The following is a 19,996-nucleotide window of genomic DNA, read 5'->3' as shown; positions in this document are numbered from 1 at the left end:
TCATATAAGACCTCGGGGGGTCTTTCGCACAATAATTGTTTTTCCTATTTCAGACTTTTCCGCTGTAGCTGGGAGGAGACCCAGTTATAGGGATAACACCCCCTTGTTGTGGCAGTAACTGATCCGGGTCTGTTAAGACCCTGCAGCACTGCCGTGACAGGGGACACCCGTCAGTCACATGATCACTGACATCCATAGTATTAAAAGTGCTGTAGTGGAAAGAAAAAACTGGATCAAAACCCATTTAAATCCATAGAAATGTCACGAGACGTAATCTGTTTAAGGATTTCCTTTAGACATTCCTTACAATCCGGAACATCTGATAATCCAGCGCTCGGCCCAGCAGTGCAAGATAGAATCTGAAGATAAATAAACTGCAGAGATAACGGCGATCTGATAAATATTAACATAACTGATTGATACCGAAATGCAGGATTTAACCCTTTCAGGTAACGGTTACATTTTTTAAAATTTTCCCCTTCCAATAATCCGGAACAAGCTACTAAGTTCTGCGCACATAGAATTTCCGCACGCAGTACTCAGAGAATAGAAGCCGTTGATTTCAAAGAGTTCGTTCACGTCGCTTATTTTTCCTGCGTATTTCGGTAGCGCAAAAAAACCTGCAGCGCTCTACTGTTTTGCGCATTTGCTCACCATAGAAGTCAATGGGGGTGCGCAGATACATGTGTAATACGCCAGGAGATGCGTGATACATTGTGTGGAAAAAGGACACATCTGGAACTCATTAGACTAATTAGCCATTTCAAGAGCGTCTGTGTTTGCCGTGCGCAAAAGAGCGTGCCCTGGGGGCGGAAAAAGTACGGTAAAATACACTGGTACGCGCACAAAAAACACAGCAGTCAGGCTCGCACAAATGTACATGTGCTCGTGTGAAGGAGCCCTAGGGGTGTAGTAGGGAATCGCGATCCACGCTGGCCGCCGCTGCCTTACATCCTGCGGCCACTAGCTCCGCCCGCCGGTGACTCTGTTGTGTCTCTCCACAGCTGAGGAACGACTACATGCAGCAGTACGCCACCAAGGTCAGTGAAGGAATGGCGCTGCAGCTGGGCTGCCTGGAACTCAGGTACTGGTCACTATCATCTGTCTCGGTCCTGGTACCGTAACCTCATCTAAGTACCCTCCAGATAGTCAAAGGGGGTCATCCACACATCCAGCTTTGTAGCAGACGCTCCGGCCTCTACTTATGAATGTGTTTCTGCCGTATCTAAAACTGCGCCACAAATTTACAAATAGTTTGCGCCAAAAAGAAGAAAAAGATCCGACAAACTGGTCAATGTTATCGGCATCACATGATGAAGGCGTTTTTTCATGTTTTTGCCCCATTTTATGTTACAGTCAGTCATTAACCCGCTGGGTCATTTGTTTTCTATATTTGTACATAAGGCAGTATTTAATTTGTGGTGCAAAACATATTTACGAATACAAATTGGCGCATTCTTGGTGCACGCAGCGCTGCTATCTGAAGATTGGCGCATCTTTCCTATTCTTGTGCCAGATTGTATAAATTTGGCTTCATTTAAGACTGTCGAATTCTAAAAAGAATTGGCACAATATACGCCAACATTCATAAACAGCGGCCGCTGTAGCAACCCCTCAGATTTGTTTTCTTCTTTATAAGATCTCTGCTTGCTGTCTACAGAAAAGAATTTCCATTGGTTTCCAGTAGTGGACATCTTTGTCATGTGATGTGTGACAGCTGTTGTAGTGCAGTTATCAGCTGGTTCTACTACAGAACACTGATTCATATCTACAATGGAGGTTGCCTTCACAGGCAGCAAGCAGAGTTCTTGAGAACTGCGAGGAGAAAGTATATCAGGACATGCCATAATGATGCGTAATCTGATGGATGACCCCAATAAGGACGCAGTCGCATCAATGCTTTTTAGCTGTTATTAACAGATCTGGATTAGAGATGAGCGAGTATACTCACTAAGGCACATGGCTCGAGCGAGTAGTGCCTTAGCCGAGTATCTCCCCGCCCGTCTCTAAAGATTCGGGGGCCGGCGGGGGGCGGTGAGGAACTGAGGGGAGAGCGGGGAGGAACGGAGGGGAGATCTCTCTCTCCCTCTCTCCCCCCCCCGCTACCCACCGCAACTCACCTGTCACCGGCGCCGGCCCCCGAATCTTTAGAGACGAGCGGGGAGATACTCGGCTAAGGCACTACTCGCTCGAGCCATGTGCCTTAGTGAGTATACTCGCTCATCTCTAGTTGTTAACCCTCAAAATGCTGCTGTCAATTCTGACAGCTGCATTTATCCCCCCCTCCACTTTTGACATGAATAATGCCTATTAAGGCTTACCTGTGGTGCGACTTAATAGACTGCCTGTAATGTCATAGTGAGTGATCGGAGGATTGTAAGTTCAAGTCCCTTGTGCAGATGGAACAAAATGTATAAATTAGTAAAAGAAAAGAGAAAAGGAATTAAAATTTGAAAAAAAAAACAACTCCCCCCCCCCATTAAAAGCAAAAAAAAAAAAATATATAAAAACATATTTCTTATCGTTCTGTCTGTAAAAGTCCGATCTATCAAAGTAACGCATTATTCACCCTGTTTGGTGAACGTTGTCGGAAACCATAGCGCCCACAATGCCAGAACTGCGGATTTTTGGTCACGCTGTCCGTTAGAAAAAAAATGTAATAAAAAGGCGATCAAAAAGTAACTCGCACTCCCAAAATGTCGCGCAGAAAACGATCCCCATGTTGACAGAAAAATAGCAAAGTTATGGCGGTCAGAAGACGGCGGCAGAAAATAACGACATTTTTTCCCCAAAGATATTTTTTATTAGGGCAGTAATATAAAAACTTTCCATTTGGCATCGGCGGAATCCCACTGAGCCACAGAATAAAGTTATCGTGTCATCTCTGCCGCAGTGTGCGGGCCGCGAAAACAAGATAAACAAAGATGGCAGAATTGCATTTTTTTCCATTTCACTCTACTTAGGAATTTTTACGTTTTTCTGTGAATTATATGGTGCATCAGCGAAAAATACAACCCGGACTGAAACCATGTAAACGCAAAATAAGGAAGTTGGGATTTTTTGAAGGGGGGGCACATCCTTAAGGCCTCCCTCACACAGGAGTTGCGGTATGCATCGCAATTTTACTCTCGCTTTTGGCCGCGGGGAGCATACCATATCTCATCATTGATGGGGTGCGCTAATCGTTCAAGATAGAACTGACCCCAAAATCGTGAGGCTCCATTTAAAGCAATGGATGCGTTACACTTCCAGCGCCGCGCTGATCACGGTTTGTGAATGGCTCCCACACACTCGCATATTTTTAACACGAATGTCAGTGGGACTTTCTAATGTTAAAAACGGATCACAAGTTGGCGCTTTGCGATTTTTGTGCGATGCGTTTTTAACATTAGAAAGTGCCATTGACAATCGTGTTAAAAAAACACGGGAGCCCTAAGGGGTTAATTTCCGTTTGTGTTTATCCCCCATAGAATACAATGGAAAGAAATAAACAGCCACAAAAACTCTGATGTGAACCTGCAGTAAAATAACTTTCATTGTATTCTGCTGCCATCTCCTGGACACTTGGTGAATTGTTTGGCGGACAGAAAATCACCAGTGGATTCTTGTCTTTCAGGCGCTTCTACAAGGACATGCCTCACAACGCGCTGGAGAAGAGATCCAACTTTGACTTCTTGGAGTAAGCAGAGATCGGACAGATGGCATCAGTAGTCACCGGGGCCCTGGGACTCATGGGGACATTTTTTGCTGTGGTTTTTAGTGCCTTTAACCCCTTAGAGCAGTGGTTCCCAAACTTTTTCAGCCATGAAACCCTTTTTGAAGCAAGAGTTTCTCGTAGAGCCCCACGGAGGGTGTGGTCATGGGAGGGGTTAGGGGTGTGGCTTATCACAGCATATACTTTTTACTTCCATTGTTATAAAAAGGACAGGGACGTTAAAAAAAAAACAAAAATGGAGGAGCGCTGGATGAGCTGTTAATTAATATACATTATAGTTGAAATTAACATGCTGTGGAATAAAATTCGGCACCACATGTCAGTATCCTCATTAGTTTGGTGCAGATTTTTTTCCACAGCGTGGGGATGAGATTTCCAAAATCTCATCCACTTTGCTGCTACAGCTACTGTAGGCTCCACAGCAAATCCACCACATGTAGTAATAGTGACCCCTATTGGTGCCTCAGTAGTAATAGGGTCCCTCATTGCAGCCCTCGTAGTATTAGCGTTCCCTATATTGGTCCCAGTACTAATAGCGACACCCACAATGGCGTCAGTAGTAATAGTGTCCCGCACAGCGGCCCCAAAAGTAATAATGTCACCCACAGTGGCCCCAATAGTAATAGTGACCCTCACAATAGCCTTAGTAGTAATAGTGACCCCCCACAGTGGCCTAAGTAATAGTGACTCCCACAGTCGCCTCTGTAGTACTAGTGACCCCCCACAGGGGCCAAGTAGTAATAGTCACCCCACACACACACACACACACACAGTGACCCAATTAGTAATAGTGACCCCCCACAGTGGCCTAAGTAATAGTGACTCCCACAGTCGCCTCTGTAGTACTAGTGACCCCCCACAGGGGCCAAGTAGTAATAGTCACCCCACACACACACAGTGACCCAATTAGTAATAGTGTCCCCCACGGTGGCCTCGGTAGTAATGCTGACCCCCACAGTGGCCTCAGTAGTAATAGTGACCCCCCCACAGTGGCCTTAGTAGTAATGCTGACCCTCACAGTGGCCCCACTAGTAATAGTGTCTCCCTCAGTGGCCTCAGTAGTAATAACCCCATCAGTATTATTAACCTCTTCAGTAATAATATTAACCCCCTCAGTAGAATTAACCTCCCAGTAGTAATATTAACCGCTCAGTAACCCCAGTAATAATAGCCCCCCAACCCGTATACTTGCCTTCTCCTTGCAGTCAGTGCCGCTCCTACTCTGCTCAGCGCTGTTCCTGGGTGCACACTAACATCAGTGTGTGAGTTAGAACGTTTCCTCCCTGAGTCCTGCGCTGTGGACCCAAGGAAGGGAGGACCCAGGGGAGGAGGATAACAGGTGCGCACTGACTTCAGAGTGTGCGCCGGGATCAGCATCGCTGCGTGATTACTGGCCGGGGAGCTGCGGCACCCCACCAGTAATCCTCACAGTGGTGAGCAGCCGTCGTCTGCTCACCACGGAGACCCTTGGTTGGAGCCCCTGACTGTCGCTCGTGGATCCTCCGCAGAGCACAGTTTGGGAACCGCTGCCTTGGGAAAATAAAAAAGTTGTGGCTTTTGAAAGGTGGGGATGAAAAAAAAATATCCTATCGACAGGGGCGTATGAGGGCTTGTTATGTGTGCGATGAGCACTTGTTTTTATTTAGACCATTTTCCGATGCAAACGGCTTCTTTCATCACTTTTATTGAGGTTTTTGGGAGGCAAAATAAACAGAAGAAGCATTTCTAGTTTTTTTGGGTTTTATTTACAGCTTTTCCCGTGTAGGATAATGAGTGTTCAGTTTGTTGTACAGGTCATTGGGGATACGATAATGACAAATATGGGGGGGGGGGGGGGTTACACAAAGAGGGGAGAGTGCACAAAAAGATGTGCACTAGGGGGCGCTCACTGGATACACAATTTACATTTTTTTTACAGACTACACAATTTTGTACTCCTAGCAGAAATGAACAGAACTTTTGTCCAACGAGCACCAAAGGGATGTCCTTTTCCTTAATGACAGTGAATGGTTCCATTCGGCGGTTTCTTCGCGGGGCTATTTTTGACACCTCTGATGGATATCCCAGATGGAATCCCAAAATATGTACAAAACACTCTGTGAATTATTCTATATTTCCATTGTTCGGCTCCTTCCTCAGGGCCCAAACAATAAAAATAGCACCGCAACTCATTGAGTAGAATGGAGTCTAGTTGGCTTCCGGTGGGCCACCTGGCCTTGTCATGGATAAAATAGCAAGATCTGTGCCGGAGCCTCCGATGCAAATGTAGCCTGATCTGTAGAGGAAGGGAACCCAATATTGAACTGCTTCAGTATAGAGTATATGTGTGCCCACCTCTAGGGGGAGCTCACCGTATACAAATGTATAAAGCTGCCATTGAGTTAAATACTAGCTGTATAAATAAATCAGCAGAGAACTCCCTCTAGTGGTGGCTGCAGAAATACAGTTCTGTACAAAAGTTTTAGGCAGGGGAAGAAAAAATGCTACAGAATCAGAACGTTTTCAAAAATAGAAGAGCTAATAGTTTTTTTTTTGTCAATTAACAGAATGGAAAGTGACCGAACAAAAGAGAAATGTAAATCACATCAGCATTTCAAACTGTCTTCCATAACCTCACCTTTGTAGCAGAGTTTTTGGCTGTTTCTCACCTAGTATTAATGGTGGATGGATGGCTGCAGGCAGACAGAATTGTATCATTTCTAACAGCTACTTATACACATAGATGGTAATTAGAGATGAGCGAACGTGCTCATTTACAGCAATTACGCGATCAAGCATCACTTTTTTTCGAGTAATTGCCTAATCAGACGAAAAGATTCGGGGGGCGCCAGGGGTGAGCGGGGGGTTGTGGTGGGGGCAGGGGGGGGGGGGGAGAGAGCTGCCTCCTGTTTCCCCCTGCTACCCCCCGAATCTTTTCGTCCGAGTAGGCAGTTACTCGAAAAAAGCGATGCTTGATCGAGTTATTGTCCTAAACGAGCACGTTCGCTCATCTCTAATGGTAATATGAATCAGACGGGGCTACAGTAAGGCTAAGCACATTTGGTAGTCGGCATCGTCTGAGCTTTGATATCCTGTAATTCTTTCTAGGAGAGAAGTCGGTCTGGACCTTTTTTTTCCTAAACAGATGCAAGAAAGTCTAAAGGTAAAATGTTCCGCCGATGGTAGGGATCACACTAAAGGCCTATTTACATGTAACGATATTGCTCAGAATTCGCTTAAAAGCCATTCTTTGAGTGATAATCATTGTGTGTAAACGCTCCCATCTTTCACTCTTCGGCTGAACAATGTTTTTTAGGTGATCATAAAATCTATCATTCAGCTGGAGAGAATATAATACAGACCACATGCTATGTTTGCTGTCCATGGTGCTGTATTCTCCACTGGAGTGCTGATTACATTGTATTCAGCTTGCAGCCTAGTGACAGAACAAAGGAGCTGAATGCAGAGAACAGACCCCCTGCTGTTCTCTACATACAGCTCCTGGAGGCTCATTTACATGCAAATGAAGCTGATAAGGGATAATGGAAATCACTCAAAACCTACGTTTGCATGCAAAAGGGCCTTTAGCTGCATACTATATACTGAGATCATTGTAGAATACCCGTCCCTTCTTATATGCTGTGGCTTGTAGAACTTGGAATATAATACATTGCTAGAGCTTGTGGACAACTCCCCCTCCCCTCGACACACACACACACACACACTCCTCCTTCATTGGCCATATACTACTGCTGCACTATAATCTTTACTGCCCTTATTCTATATGTAGCCTAAGCAGTTCCGGAAGATGATCCAGCAGACCTTCCAGCAGTACGGCTCCCTGAGGGAAGACGAATGTATCATGCGATTCCTGAACACCCTCTCCAACTTCACCTCCATTGACCAGGAGACCTACAGATGTGAACTTGCGGTGAGGACTTCCAATATTATCATATAAAATTTATAATAGGTCAACTAGACCATGGAGGGACTAGAAGTCCCAGCGGACTTTACCAGAAGAGGTAGTTTACAAATCTGTAGTTGAGGTGAAAAAACACATTACATTGAATTATGGAATTAAAAAATATTATAAAATACCCTATAATGGGATTCTGAGTTTTTTGGACCGCTACAAAGAGCACCTGTCTTCTTCGGGACTTCCTGCATTATGTGCATCACCAATGGATGCAAATTGGCTTCATGCAATACTTCATTTTTGCAGGGAAGGGGGTTCTTGTCTAAGGTCTGTTTATTTTCCATGAGATTTGGCTCATAGCCATAAAATAATGCTTTTAACTGTGTTTATCCAGAAACAGCACCACCCTTATCCAATAGGCCGTATCTAGCATTGCAGATCAGCCACACTTAGGTGGGCAGAACTAGCTGCAATACCAGATACAGCTCTCTGGAAGGTTTTACAACTATGACCACCAGAAGGCACCTCGTTCACAGAATGCAGACTACTACCATCCGATAATGCAGCTACCATATGCTACTGAGGGATATATCAGGCGCCAACTGGGGACTTGTACAGATACAATAAACTCATCAGTGACTGTGTCTTCTCTCTTTAGCAAGGGTGGAGTATCATGGTGGACCTGGTTATAGGACCAAAAGGGATACGACAACTCACCACCAAGGACTCCAAGGTGAGTGTCTGTTACTGCTTTGTAGTGGCTTGGTCGGATGAATTGGCACATTCAACAATATGGAGGCAAGAACTGAACCTGCTTTGTCTATGAGAGAACTTCATTAACAAGAATACAACTTGGTTAGATGAATATTGTAGGAGGAGGAAGGGAATGGAGCAGAGATAGGAGTGATGGGGAAGAAGGCTGACATGGACAGTAGGGATGAGGTGCATACTGATGAAATGTAATGGCCGAGCTGCCAGATCTACTAATAAGATGCGACTAAAAGGTATTGTAGTAACGAGCAATTTATGGATGATGAATCTTTGTTAGCAGCTGGCTGTTGCCTCAAAGAAACCCCGGACCTCAGGGATTTAGTAGCCTAGGTAGTACCTGGTGGCTTTATGCCCCTGTTTCATATGTCCAAATGTTTTAGCTCCTCAGGAAGTTCAGGTTTCACAGGTTTTTTTTTTTTGTATTGATCCCTGGTGTCTGGTGGACCAGGGCTCCCTGGCGTCTGGTGGACCAGGGGCTCCCTGACGTCTGGTGGACCAGAGGCTCCCTGGCGTCTGGTGGACCAGAGGCTCCCTGGCGTCTGGTGGACCAGGGCTCCCTGGCGTCTGGTGGACCAGGGGCTCCCTGGCGTCTGGTGGACCAGGGGCTCCCTGGCGTCTGGTGGACCAGGGGCTCCCTGGCGTCTGGTGGACCAGGGGCTCCCGGGCGTCTGGTGGACCAGGGGCTCCCTGGCGTCTGGTGGACCAGGGGCTCCCTGGCGTCTGGTGGACCAGGGGCTCCCTGGCGTCTGGTGGACCAGGGGCTCCCTGGCGTCTGGTGGACCAGGGGCTCCCTGGCGTCTGGTGGACCAGAGGCTCCCTGGCGTCTGGTGGACCAGAGGCTCCCTGGCGTCTGGTGGACCAGAGACTCCCTGGCGTCTGGTGGACCAGAGGCTCCCTGGCGTCTGGTGGACCAGGGGCTCCCTGGCGTCTGGTGGACCAGAGGCTCCCTGGCGTCTGGTGGACCAGAGGCTCCCTGGCGTCTGGTGGACCAGAGGCTCCCTGGCGTCTGGTGGACCAGGGGCTCCCTGGCGTCTGGTGGACCAGAGGCTCCCTGGCGTCTGGTGGACCAGAGGCTCCCTGGCGTCTGGTGGACCAGAGGCTCCCTGGCGTCTGGTGGACCAGAGGCTCCCTGGCGTCTGGTGGACCAGAGGCTCCCTGGCGTCTGGTGGACCAGAGGCTCCCTGGCGTCTGGTGGACCAGAGGCTCCCTGGCGTCTGGTGGACCAGAGGCTCCCTGGCGTCTGGTGGACCAGAGGCTCCCTGGCGTCTGGTGGACCAGAGGCTCCCTTGCGTCTGGTGGACCAGAGGCTCCCTGGCGTCTGGTGGACCAGGGGCTCCCTGGCGTCTGGTGGACCAGAGGCTCCCTGGCGTCTGGTGGACCAGAGGCTCCCTGGCGTCTGGTGGACCAGAGGCTCCCTGGCGTCTGGTGGACCAGAGGCTCCCTGGCGTCTGGTGGACCAGAGGCTCCCTGGCGTCTGGTGGACCAGAGGCTCCCTGGCGTCTGGTGGACCAGAGGCTCCCTGGTGTCTGGTGGACCAGAGGCTCCCTGGCGTCTGGTGGACCAGCGGCTCCCTGGCGTCTAGTAGTTAATTGTTCCAGATAATCCATGGTGTCCGGTGGACCAGCGGCTCCCTGGCTTTTAGTAGTTAATTGTTCCAGATAATCCATGGTGTCCAGTAGACTGGTGGAAACAACAGTGTTTAAGGTCTAGTGGTTTGGTCACCCAGTTATCTTTGCCACCAATCTGATGGACACCAGAGATCAACTGGGGCATCCAACTATCGAGTAATTTATGTATTTAGTAGCCCAGATTGTCCCTGGTGGTTTCATGTCCAAGTGGTTTGGTTGCTTAGGAAGTTAATGCTCTTATTTTTGTTTTTTGTATTATCCATGGTGACTAGTGGTTGATTTTTCCAGACTGGTGGCCACAACAGTGTTTGAAGTCTAGTGATTTGGTTTCCTTTTATCTATGCCACCAATCTCAAAACCATCTGATACACCCAACCACTACACTGTCTTTGTCATCAATCTACTGGACACCAGAGACCAGATGACACCCATTTTCTAGCCACCAGAGAGCTTGTTTTTGCCGTCACTCCACTAGACACCAGGGACCATTTGGGACAACCAATCACTACTCACTGTCTTTGCCACTAATTGACTGGCCCCCAGAGACCATGTGTTACAACCGGACAAGCGCTTCAATCACTGTGTGCCCTGTGGCAGTTCTGGGTATTACAAGGTGATGGGTATAATATTCATTGACTCCATTTCTTTACAGCCCACGTGCTTTGCCGAATTCAAACAGATTAAAACTATCAAGTGCTCGTTACTGGAGGACGGACGGGCACTGTTACTGTTGGGGATCTCTGGCGCCCCCCAGGTAAAGTCTGTAGTTATTAGATACCGTTCTGATGGTTCGCATTAATTGTCAACCCTTTCTGGCTCTTTAGCTGTTGCACTTCTGCAACTACCAGCATGCCCTGCAGCCTTCTTCTACCATGGTTTGCTGACATCTAGTGGCTAGACTAGAGAAATACATAGCATCTCATTTTACAGCCTGTTGTGCAACTGATTAGGAAGTTAGGGGTGAAGCTGACCACCCTAATAAGATGAGCAGATTTCACACCGACAGTTGTAAAGAGGATAGGCTGCTGATACAGAGCATGAGGTGCGGATTTTGGGAGGGTATGGTGTGATGTCACTGGTTTTTAAGAAAGCAACCATGTTGTTCTACATCCCCTTTAACTATCCTGGTGTAATGCTGGCCCTCCCATTGTTCTCCGTGTCATTCCAGTACTCTTCCGTGTCATGTGACCTCATGTCCGAACCAGAGTAAGAGAAGTACAGCCATTTTTTAGTACCCCTTTAGCTGTACCACCAGGCCCAGGTCACCTATAGGATACATAACCTCACGTATTGCAATACTCTATTATATGATGCTCTGTTTGTGATTTTAAGCCACTAGCGATCAGGACGGCGTCACTGGCGGTGGCAGAAAACATGGCTGACCTCATCGATGGGTACTGCCGACTACAGAACGAGTCTCAGGAATCTCTCATTGTCTATCCTGGGAAAGGTGAATATACGGACGCCCGATATACATCACGTCTGTCTATTAGGTGTAGAGTATATAGGATGGGCATTGTCACATGACTGAGCGTACGGCAGGGTCACCTGTCAACTCTACCCGGACCGCCACATGTGAGTGCTGCAGGTCACAGCAAAGGGTATACCTTAATCATCCCATAAGTAATAGGCCCTAGTGGTAAGTGATTACTCGATAATCCCTCCCTTCTGCTGGACCATCAGGGCCCATTCTTAGGGCCACTCCCTGTGCCCAGCGAAGGATCCTCTGGGATAGAGATGAGGCGACCCTGGGCTAATCTTCATAACTAGATAATGTACTCCCAGACCTTGCACACAGATTTACTGTCTGATTGAGGACACTGTATGGTGGTACATAGCCCTGTAGGCACTCAATGTACTGATATATAGTACCGCTATTAGTGAGGTCACTCTATGGTGGCGCAAGCCCTGTAGGCACTCAATGTACTGATATATAGTACCGCTATTAGTGAGGTCACTGTATGGTGGTACATAGCCCTGTAGGCACTCAATGGACCGCCATATAGTACCGCTATTAGTGAGGTCACTGTATGGTGGTACATAGCCCTGTAGGCACTCAATGTACTGATATATAGTACCACTATTAGTGAGGTCACTGTATGGTGGTAAAAACCCTGTAGGCATTCAGTGTACCGCCATATAGAGCTGCTATTAGTGAGGACACTGTGTGGTGGTACAAGCCCTGTAGGCACTCAATGTACTTCCATATAGAGCTGCTATTAGTGAGGTCACTGTATGGTGGTACAAGCCCTGTAGGCACTCAATGTACCGCTATATAGTACCGCTATTTGTGAGGTCACTGTATGGTGGTACATAGCCCTGTAGGCACTCAATGTACTGCCATATAGAGCTGCTATTAGTGAGGTCACTGTATGGTGGTACAAGCCCTGTAGGCACTCAATGTACCGCTATATAGTACCGCTATTTGTGAGGTCACTGTATGGTGGTACATAGCCCTGTAGGCACTCAATGTACTGCCATATAGAGCTGCTATTAGTGAGGACACTGTATGGTGGTACATAGCCCTGTAGGCACTCAGTGTACTGCCATATAGAGCTGCTATTAGTGAGGTCACTGTATGGTGGTACAAGCCCTGTAGGCACTCAATGTACTGCTATATAGTACCACTATTAGTGAGGTCACTGTATGGTGGTAAAAACCCTGTAGGCATTCAGTGTACCGCCATATAGAGCTGCTATTAGTGAGGACACTGTGTGGTGGTACAAGCCCTGTAGGCACTCAATGTACTTCCATATAGAGCTGCTATTAGTGAGGACACTGTATGGTGGTACAAGCCCTGTAGGCACTCAATGTACTGCCATATAGAGCTGCTATTAGTGAGGGCACTTTATGGTGGTACATAGCCCTGTAGGCACTTAATGTACTGCTATATAGTACCACTATTAGTGAGGTCACTGTATGGTGGTACAAGCCCTGTAGGCATTCAATGTACCGCCATATAGAGCTGCTATTAGTGAGGACACTGTATGGTGGTACAAGCCCTGTAGGCACTCAATGTGCTTCCATATAGAGCTGCTATTAGTGAGGTCACTGTATGGTGGTACAAGCCCTGTAGGCACTCAATGTACCGCTATATAGTACCGCTATTTGTGAGGTCACTGTATGGTGGTACATAGCCCTGTAGGCACTTAATGTACTGCCATATAGAGATGCTATTAGTGAGGACACTGTATGATGGCACATAGCCCTGTAGGCACTCAATGTACTGCCATATAGAGCTGCTATTAGTGAGGTCACTGTATGGTGGTACAAGCCCTGTAGGTACTCAATGTACTGCTATATAGTGCTGCTGTGAAAATAGACACTATATGGTGGTACATAGACCTGTAAGTGCTCATTGTGCTTCCATCCGGTGGTGCTATGAAAATGAACTCTGTATGGTGCTGCATACTTCTTTAGGCGCTCATTGCGCTGCCATATGGTGTCGCTATGAGAATGGACGCTGTAGGGTAGTACATAGCCTTGTAGGTGCTCAATGTACCGCCATATAGAGCAGTAGTGAGGACCCTGTATGCCAGTGCATAGCCCTGCAGGCACTTGGTGTGCTTCTGTGAGAATAGACACTATATGGTGGTATATAGCCCTGTAAGCACTCGGTGTGCCACCATATGTTGCTGCTCAGAGAACAGACACTGTGCGGTAGTAGACAGCCTTGTAGGAGCTCAGTGTGCTGTCATATGGTGCTGCTGTGAGAATAGACACTATATGATGGTACGAAGACCTGTAAGTGCTCATTGTGCTGCCATCTGGTGGTGCTGTGAGAATGGACGCTGTATGGTGGTACACAGACGTGTAGACATTCAGTGCGAGGCACCAATTCTTCCCTAGAAGCAATGTGTTTGGGGGACAAGACTTCTATATTATGACATGTGATGGAACATAAACCTCTGTATGTAATCCATATCTCTCATTATTTAATTCCCATATGTGGGATGTTTAAGACCCGCCCATGAGCTGCCCAGGAACGCCTACAACACCTCCCAGGAGCCACCACTTTGGGGTATATTTGTCTTACTGCGTAGCAAAAGAGCCATTGCACTATACAGGCACTCGGGCCGAGTATGACTGCTAGCCCCTATAGCTATACCCCCCCTATAGCTACACCCCCCTATAGCTACACCCCTGAGTGTGACCTCACATCTGACATTACAGACGGGGACAGAAGCAGCAGCTCTTATGATTGGTGTCTATTCACTTGTGTTCTATTATGATGATTAATGGAGCTTTTATATTATTTTGTATCCCAGAGAATGACAAGCGGATCAGTCTGCCCAGAATTCCCACCCAGTAAGTAAAACCTCCACCTCCAAGTCTTTGAAATGTCAGGAAAGTGGAGCAATGATGCCTCAAAATACCCCGCATGGAGCAAAAACCAGACCAATAACAGATTATGTCAGGCTCTGTCTGCTTTTTATTTTTTCTTCACAATTTAGACCACATTTAAAGGGGCAGGGACTTCTCGGGCAACTGCTGCTCATCTCCTAGTTTGTGTCAGTCTCATCCTTTCTGTAACATACTTGCATTAAAAAACGTGTTGCTTTTCCACTGTAAATCACATTTGAACTGGCTGCCACTAGGGGTCTCCCTTCCAGCTTCTCTGCAATCCACTCTCTGTTGTTAGGTACAGAGCTTCCCTAGTAACAGATGTGTTTTCTGAGCAACAGGCGGAGGGGCTGTCTTTACAGACAACTCCCCTGCACTTACAGACGGAGGGCAGACAGATCTGCAGACACTGTGATAACAATCTCCTCAGTCTTTGCCTTTGTACTAGGCATGGAGGCATACAGGTTCTGTATGGTATCCTGCGGCATATCGCTCCACATTTGCTGTAAATGAGCCTCTAGATCATGTAAACTCATAGGCTGTTGAAGTTGGCATCCCAGATGTTCCCATACATGTTCTATTGGTGATAAATCTGGCGATTGGCAGACATGGAGGTGTGACAATGTTGTTGGGGCTTCTGTGACCCCCTTGTGTGTGCGGCCGAGCATTATCCTGCTGGAATATATACAGGGAGATGTATAAGTTATACCAGCTGTAGATCTATAATTATGTTCAGGAGATACCCAGGTTATACCAGCTTGCTCCATACCACTATATACAGGGAGATGTATAACTTATACCAGCTGTACATATATAATTATACACTGGAGATACCCAGGTTATACCAGCATGGTCTATATCACTATATACAGGAGATAATAACTTATACCAGCTACACATATATAATTATATACAGAAGATACCCAGGGTATACCAGCATGATCCATATCACTATATACAGGGATATGTATAACTTATACCAGCTGTAGATCTATAATTATGTACAGGAGATACACAGGTTATACCAGATTGCTCCATGCCACTATATAAAGGGAGATGTATAGATTATACCAGCTGTACATATATCATTATATACAGGAGATACCCAGGTTATACCAGCATGCTCCATATCACTATATACAGGAGATGTATAATTTATACCAGCTGTACATATATAATTATATATAGGAGATACCCAGGTTATACCAGCATGCTCTATATCACTATATACAGGAGATGTGTAACTTATACCAGCTGTACATATATAATTATATACAGGAGATACCCAGGTTATACCAGCATGCTCTATATTACTATATACAGGAGACGTATGACTTATACCAGCTGTACATATATAATTATATACAGGAGGTACCCAGGTTATACCAGCATGCTCCATATCACTATATACAGGAGATGTATAAGTTATACCAGCTGTACATATATAATTATATACAGGAGATACCCAGGTTATACCAGCATGCTCTATATCACTATATACAGGAGATGTATAACTTATACCAGCTGTACATATATAATTATATACAGGAGGTACCCAGGTTGTACCAGCATGCTCCATATCACTATATACAGGAGATGTATAACTTATACCAGCTGCACATATATAATTATATATAGGAGATACCCAGGTTATACCAGCATGGTCTATATCACTATATACAGGAGATGTATAACTTATACCAGATGTACATATATAACTATATACTAGAGATACCCAGGTTATACCAGCATGCTCCATATCACTATATACAGGGAGATGTATAACTTATACCAGCTGTACATATATAATTATATACAGGAGATACCCAGATTATACCAGCATGCTCCATATCACTATATACAGGAGATGTATAACTTATACCAGATGTACATATATAACTATATACAGATGATACCCAGGTTATACCAGCATGCTCCATATCACTATATACAAGAGATGTATAGCTTATACCAGCTGTACATATATAATTATATACAGGAGATACCCAGGTTATACCAGCATGCTCCATATCACTATATACAGGAGATGTATAACTTATACCAGGTGTACATATATAATTATATACAGGAGATGCCCAGGTTATACCAGCATGCTCCATATCACTATATACAGGAGATGTATAAGTTATACCAAATGTACATATATAACTATATACTAGAGATACCCAGGTTATACCAACATGCTCCATATCACTATATACAGGAGATGTATAACTTATACCAGCTGTACATATATAACTATATACTAGAGATACCCAGGTTATACCAGCATGCTCCATATCACTATATACAGGAGATGTATAACTTATACCAGGTGTACATATATAATTATATACAGGAGATGCCCAGGTTATACCAGCATGCTCCATATCACTATATACAGGAGATGTATAAGTTATACCAAATGTACATATATAACTATATACTAGAGATACCCAGGTTATACCAACATGCTCCATATCACTATATACAGGAGATGTATAACTTATACCAGCTGTACATATATAACTATATACTAGAGATACCCAGGTTATACCAGCATGCTCCATATCACTATATACAGGAGATGTATAACTTATACCAGGTGTACATATATAATTATATACAGGAGATGCCCAGGTTATACCAGCATGCTCCATATCACTATATACAGGAGATGTATAAGTTATACCAAATGTACATATATAACTATATACTAGAGATACCCAGGTTATACCAACATGCTCCATATCACTATATACAGGAGATGTATAACTTATACCAGGTGTACATATATAATTATGTACAGGAGATATGAGCTCTCTGCAGCCCTATCTTTCTGTGTGCTTTTGCATCGCATCTCCCATTGTTTCCAATGAGGCCTGTGGCAGCAATGCACCACGTACCGGGTGCACGTGATGCGATGCAAGGTTTCCCCATTGTCCGCTCTGGCGAAGGATCACAACTTCCCTGGAGTGATGTGAGATGTTTTTGGTACAAAAATACCTTGCATCTGCTGCAAAATTGCATGCTGGCAAGCACGGTATCAGGCTGTAATTGACGGGCAGATATCACACTCGCCTGCGTGGAATTAGCCTGAGGGGCTATAAACAAATTTTTATGTAGTCCAGGAAATGAGTCATGAGTCATGACTTTAGGTATGGGTACCGGTACAGGTAGGGAGTGGGGGGGGGGGGGGGGGTGGCAGCTGTTCTTTTACACCTGGGTCCCTGAGCATTTAGTTACGCCCCTGCGCACACACATTATAGTGGGTTTACTTTGGCCAGAGTGTCATTGAATGCCTGATGTCCTCGGAGAGCTGAGGAGTGGGCATTCAGGCACTCCATCCCTGCTGATTAGACCAGAAACAGTACAATGCAACATGGGAAGTAAATGTAAGGAAGTCAGGACAGTGAACTACTGGCAGAATATTAGGCTTGTTACAAGCCACCTCCCTGATAACAAACAGCAGAACGATAGAAAAATGGAAAAACCACACAAAAATCTGAATTTACAGGCATGAAATGGTGCAAACAGCAGCAGATGAGGGCAAGGAGAACCCGGTGGGTCTAGAAAACTTGTTACAAACTTTGCTGCACTTTAACTATTTCTGTTCACCATGCAGTTCTCAAATCCTTATGTAGGTGGCAGCAGAACACAACAAAGACTGTTCTACTCTTCCATAAGCGGCCAGGAATAGAGTTTTCTCTGCTCTGGATGCTTATGGTGGGGCTGTCAGTCACTGCCAGATGCTCACCGGGATGACCCGCTGTGTCCTGCTCTGCCTACTAGACCACAGTTAGGGTATAATCGCACATACTATAGATTTTCAGGAGGCGGTTAAAGTAGTTTTTCAATTTTATAGAAATAAAACCTATTAATTGGAAAGTTCTGTAACTTTCTTATATAACTTGTGTTTCAATCCACAATTTCAAGATCACTGCTTGCTCTCAGAGAATAGAAGCATCCGTGTTTGCAATCAGAGGATGAAACCTGCACAGTTCTAGTAAATTTGTCGTATATAGCCCTCTATTTGAAGTAAATACTTCAGCAGCACAAATCTCTCTCCAGTCTTGACAGTTTGTTACAATGTATCAGTGCAGGTCAAATGTATCAGTCGGAAGTGCAGAGGATTGTCTAGACGGGATGCAGTAGTAGCAAACCCTCAGCTGTGAGATGAATGAGTTTGGATGGTTTCACATCTGCGCTCGGGGTTCCGCTTTCCTGCTCCATGTTGGGTAGCAGGAAAGCGGAATCCCCGTGGATGGATGACTCCGTCTTAGGACAGAACCGAACAGCGCCGAACGGACCCCATTGACTATAATGGGGTCCATTCGCTTTCCGCTCAGCTGCCCTGCTTTTAGGTGGAATCTCCGACTGCAGATTTCTACCTCCTAAAACAAAATATCTCGCAGCAAATATGGTGGATCTTAAAAATGTTACTGATACAGAGTTTCAAATCCCCTGCAGTGACCTAGAATGGAAGCATGCAATTATGCAGTCTCCACTAGAGGGAGCTCACTATATACCGTTTATATAGTGAATTCTATGATAACTCAGTCTGCAGTGAGCTCCTGAACTCCCCCTAGTGGCGGCTGCAGGCAGACAGAATTATATCATGCAGGGAAGCTGGTGCTCTAGATTAAGAAACGGATCTCCGTCCGCTATAATGCTTTACTACAAGATCCATAATGCCTTTCTTCTGTAGATACTAAGCCGTAGCATTTCCTTTGCAGGGACATGCCGGATAGGACGTCGAGGCTGGAAGAAGGCAGCAGCTTCGGTGAGTTCTGGGGATTTGCTGCAGTTCAGTAATAAATAGTTATATCATTATCTGCTGACTTACCATCCCCTCCCCCGTCTAGAGTCTGACATATACGCCGAAATCCCGGAGGAGTCGGAGCAGAGGTCTGCAGGTAGGTCTCATACACTGTGATCATTAGTAGGGGGATCAGTTGTCAGCTGCTGTACCATGAGCATGTGCGGCGGTGAACCAAATCTTCCTGCGCAAATGCTGGCGTCCATATATGATTGGTCTGAATGATGCCGACATGTACTCTGTGACTAGTAAGTGAGGATGCCTCTCATTTAGGGTGCATTCATGAGTGCGCTAGTGGATTCGCATCAAAATCCGCACCATCAGCTTAGACTTTACTGCGGTTCCGCAGCAGAATTAACCCCTTCAGTTGAAAGAGTAAAACCTGCTGTCGATCCGTACCAAACTTTCTGCGGGTGCCCCCCTCCCTTACTTCTCCTACTGGAGAGCGGGCCGGACGATCTCCAGACGCCTCCTCTATCAACTACTGATGAGCTAGTCAGAGGATAGGTCATCAGTTATAAACGGGGCAGAAAGCCCCTTTAATTGAACATGTTAGTCGTGACCTGCAGCCCTACATAAATGACAAATTCAGCTCTGCTGCACCCAGTTTTCTCATTTTGAGTCACTTCTTTTCCATCTATGTCCCTACAGGCCTCCGCTACACCATGAGCCGAGATGATGTAGTGTTGGGAAGGATCCTTGGAGAAGGCTTTTTTGGAGAAGTCTATGATGGAGTATATAAGAATGAGGTAAGTACCTAACAGAGGGGAGACCGTGACCGCTCTACATCAAGAAGACCAATAGGTGGCGCCCTGTTTGAATTG

The 19,996-nt window shown here is 45.9% G+C and overlaps 1 protein-coding gene across 2 annotated transcripts in view; it reads left to right on the top strand.

Moving 5' to 3' along the window:
• Positions 1-19,996, top strand: part of PTK2B (protein tyrosine kinase 2 beta) — a 145,082-nt gene that overhangs the window by 88,447 nt on the left and 36,639 nt on the right. For both annotated transcript variants that reach the window (XM_066594737.1, XM_066594733.1), the window contains exons 5-15: positions 1,005-1,084; positions 3,617-3,679; positions 6,803-6,857; positions 7,485-7,625; positions 8,269-8,343; positions 10,662-10,763; positions 11,342-11,459; positions 14,278-14,317; positions 19,090-19,136; positions 19,219-19,269; positions 19,824-19,921. In XM_066594737.1, the coding sequence (XP_066450834.1) occupies positions 1,005-1,084; positions 3,617-3,679; positions 6,803-6,857; positions 7,485-7,625; positions 8,269-8,343; positions 10,662-10,763; positions 11,342-11,459; positions 14,278-14,317; positions 19,090-19,136; positions 19,219-19,269; positions 19,824-19,921 (870 nt within the window). The remainder of the gene's footprint in view (positions 1-1,004; positions 1,085-3,616; positions 3,680-6,802; positions 6,858-7,484; positions 7,626-8,268; positions 8,344-10,661; positions 10,764-11,341; positions 11,460-14,277; positions 14,318-19,089; positions 19,137-19,218; positions 19,270-19,823; positions 19,922-19,996) is intronic.

The sequence above is a fragment of the Eleutherodactylus coqui genome, chromosome 1 (assembly GCF_035609145.1).
Source record: "Eleutherodactylus coqui strain aEleCoq1 chromosome 1, aEleCoq1.hap1, whole genome shotgun sequence".
Lineage (NCBI taxonomy): Eukaryota > Metazoa > Chordata > Amphibia > Anura > Eleutherodactylidae > Eleutherodactylus > Eleutherodactylus coqui.
This window is presented reverse-complemented; position numbering and strand designations above follow the sequence as displayed.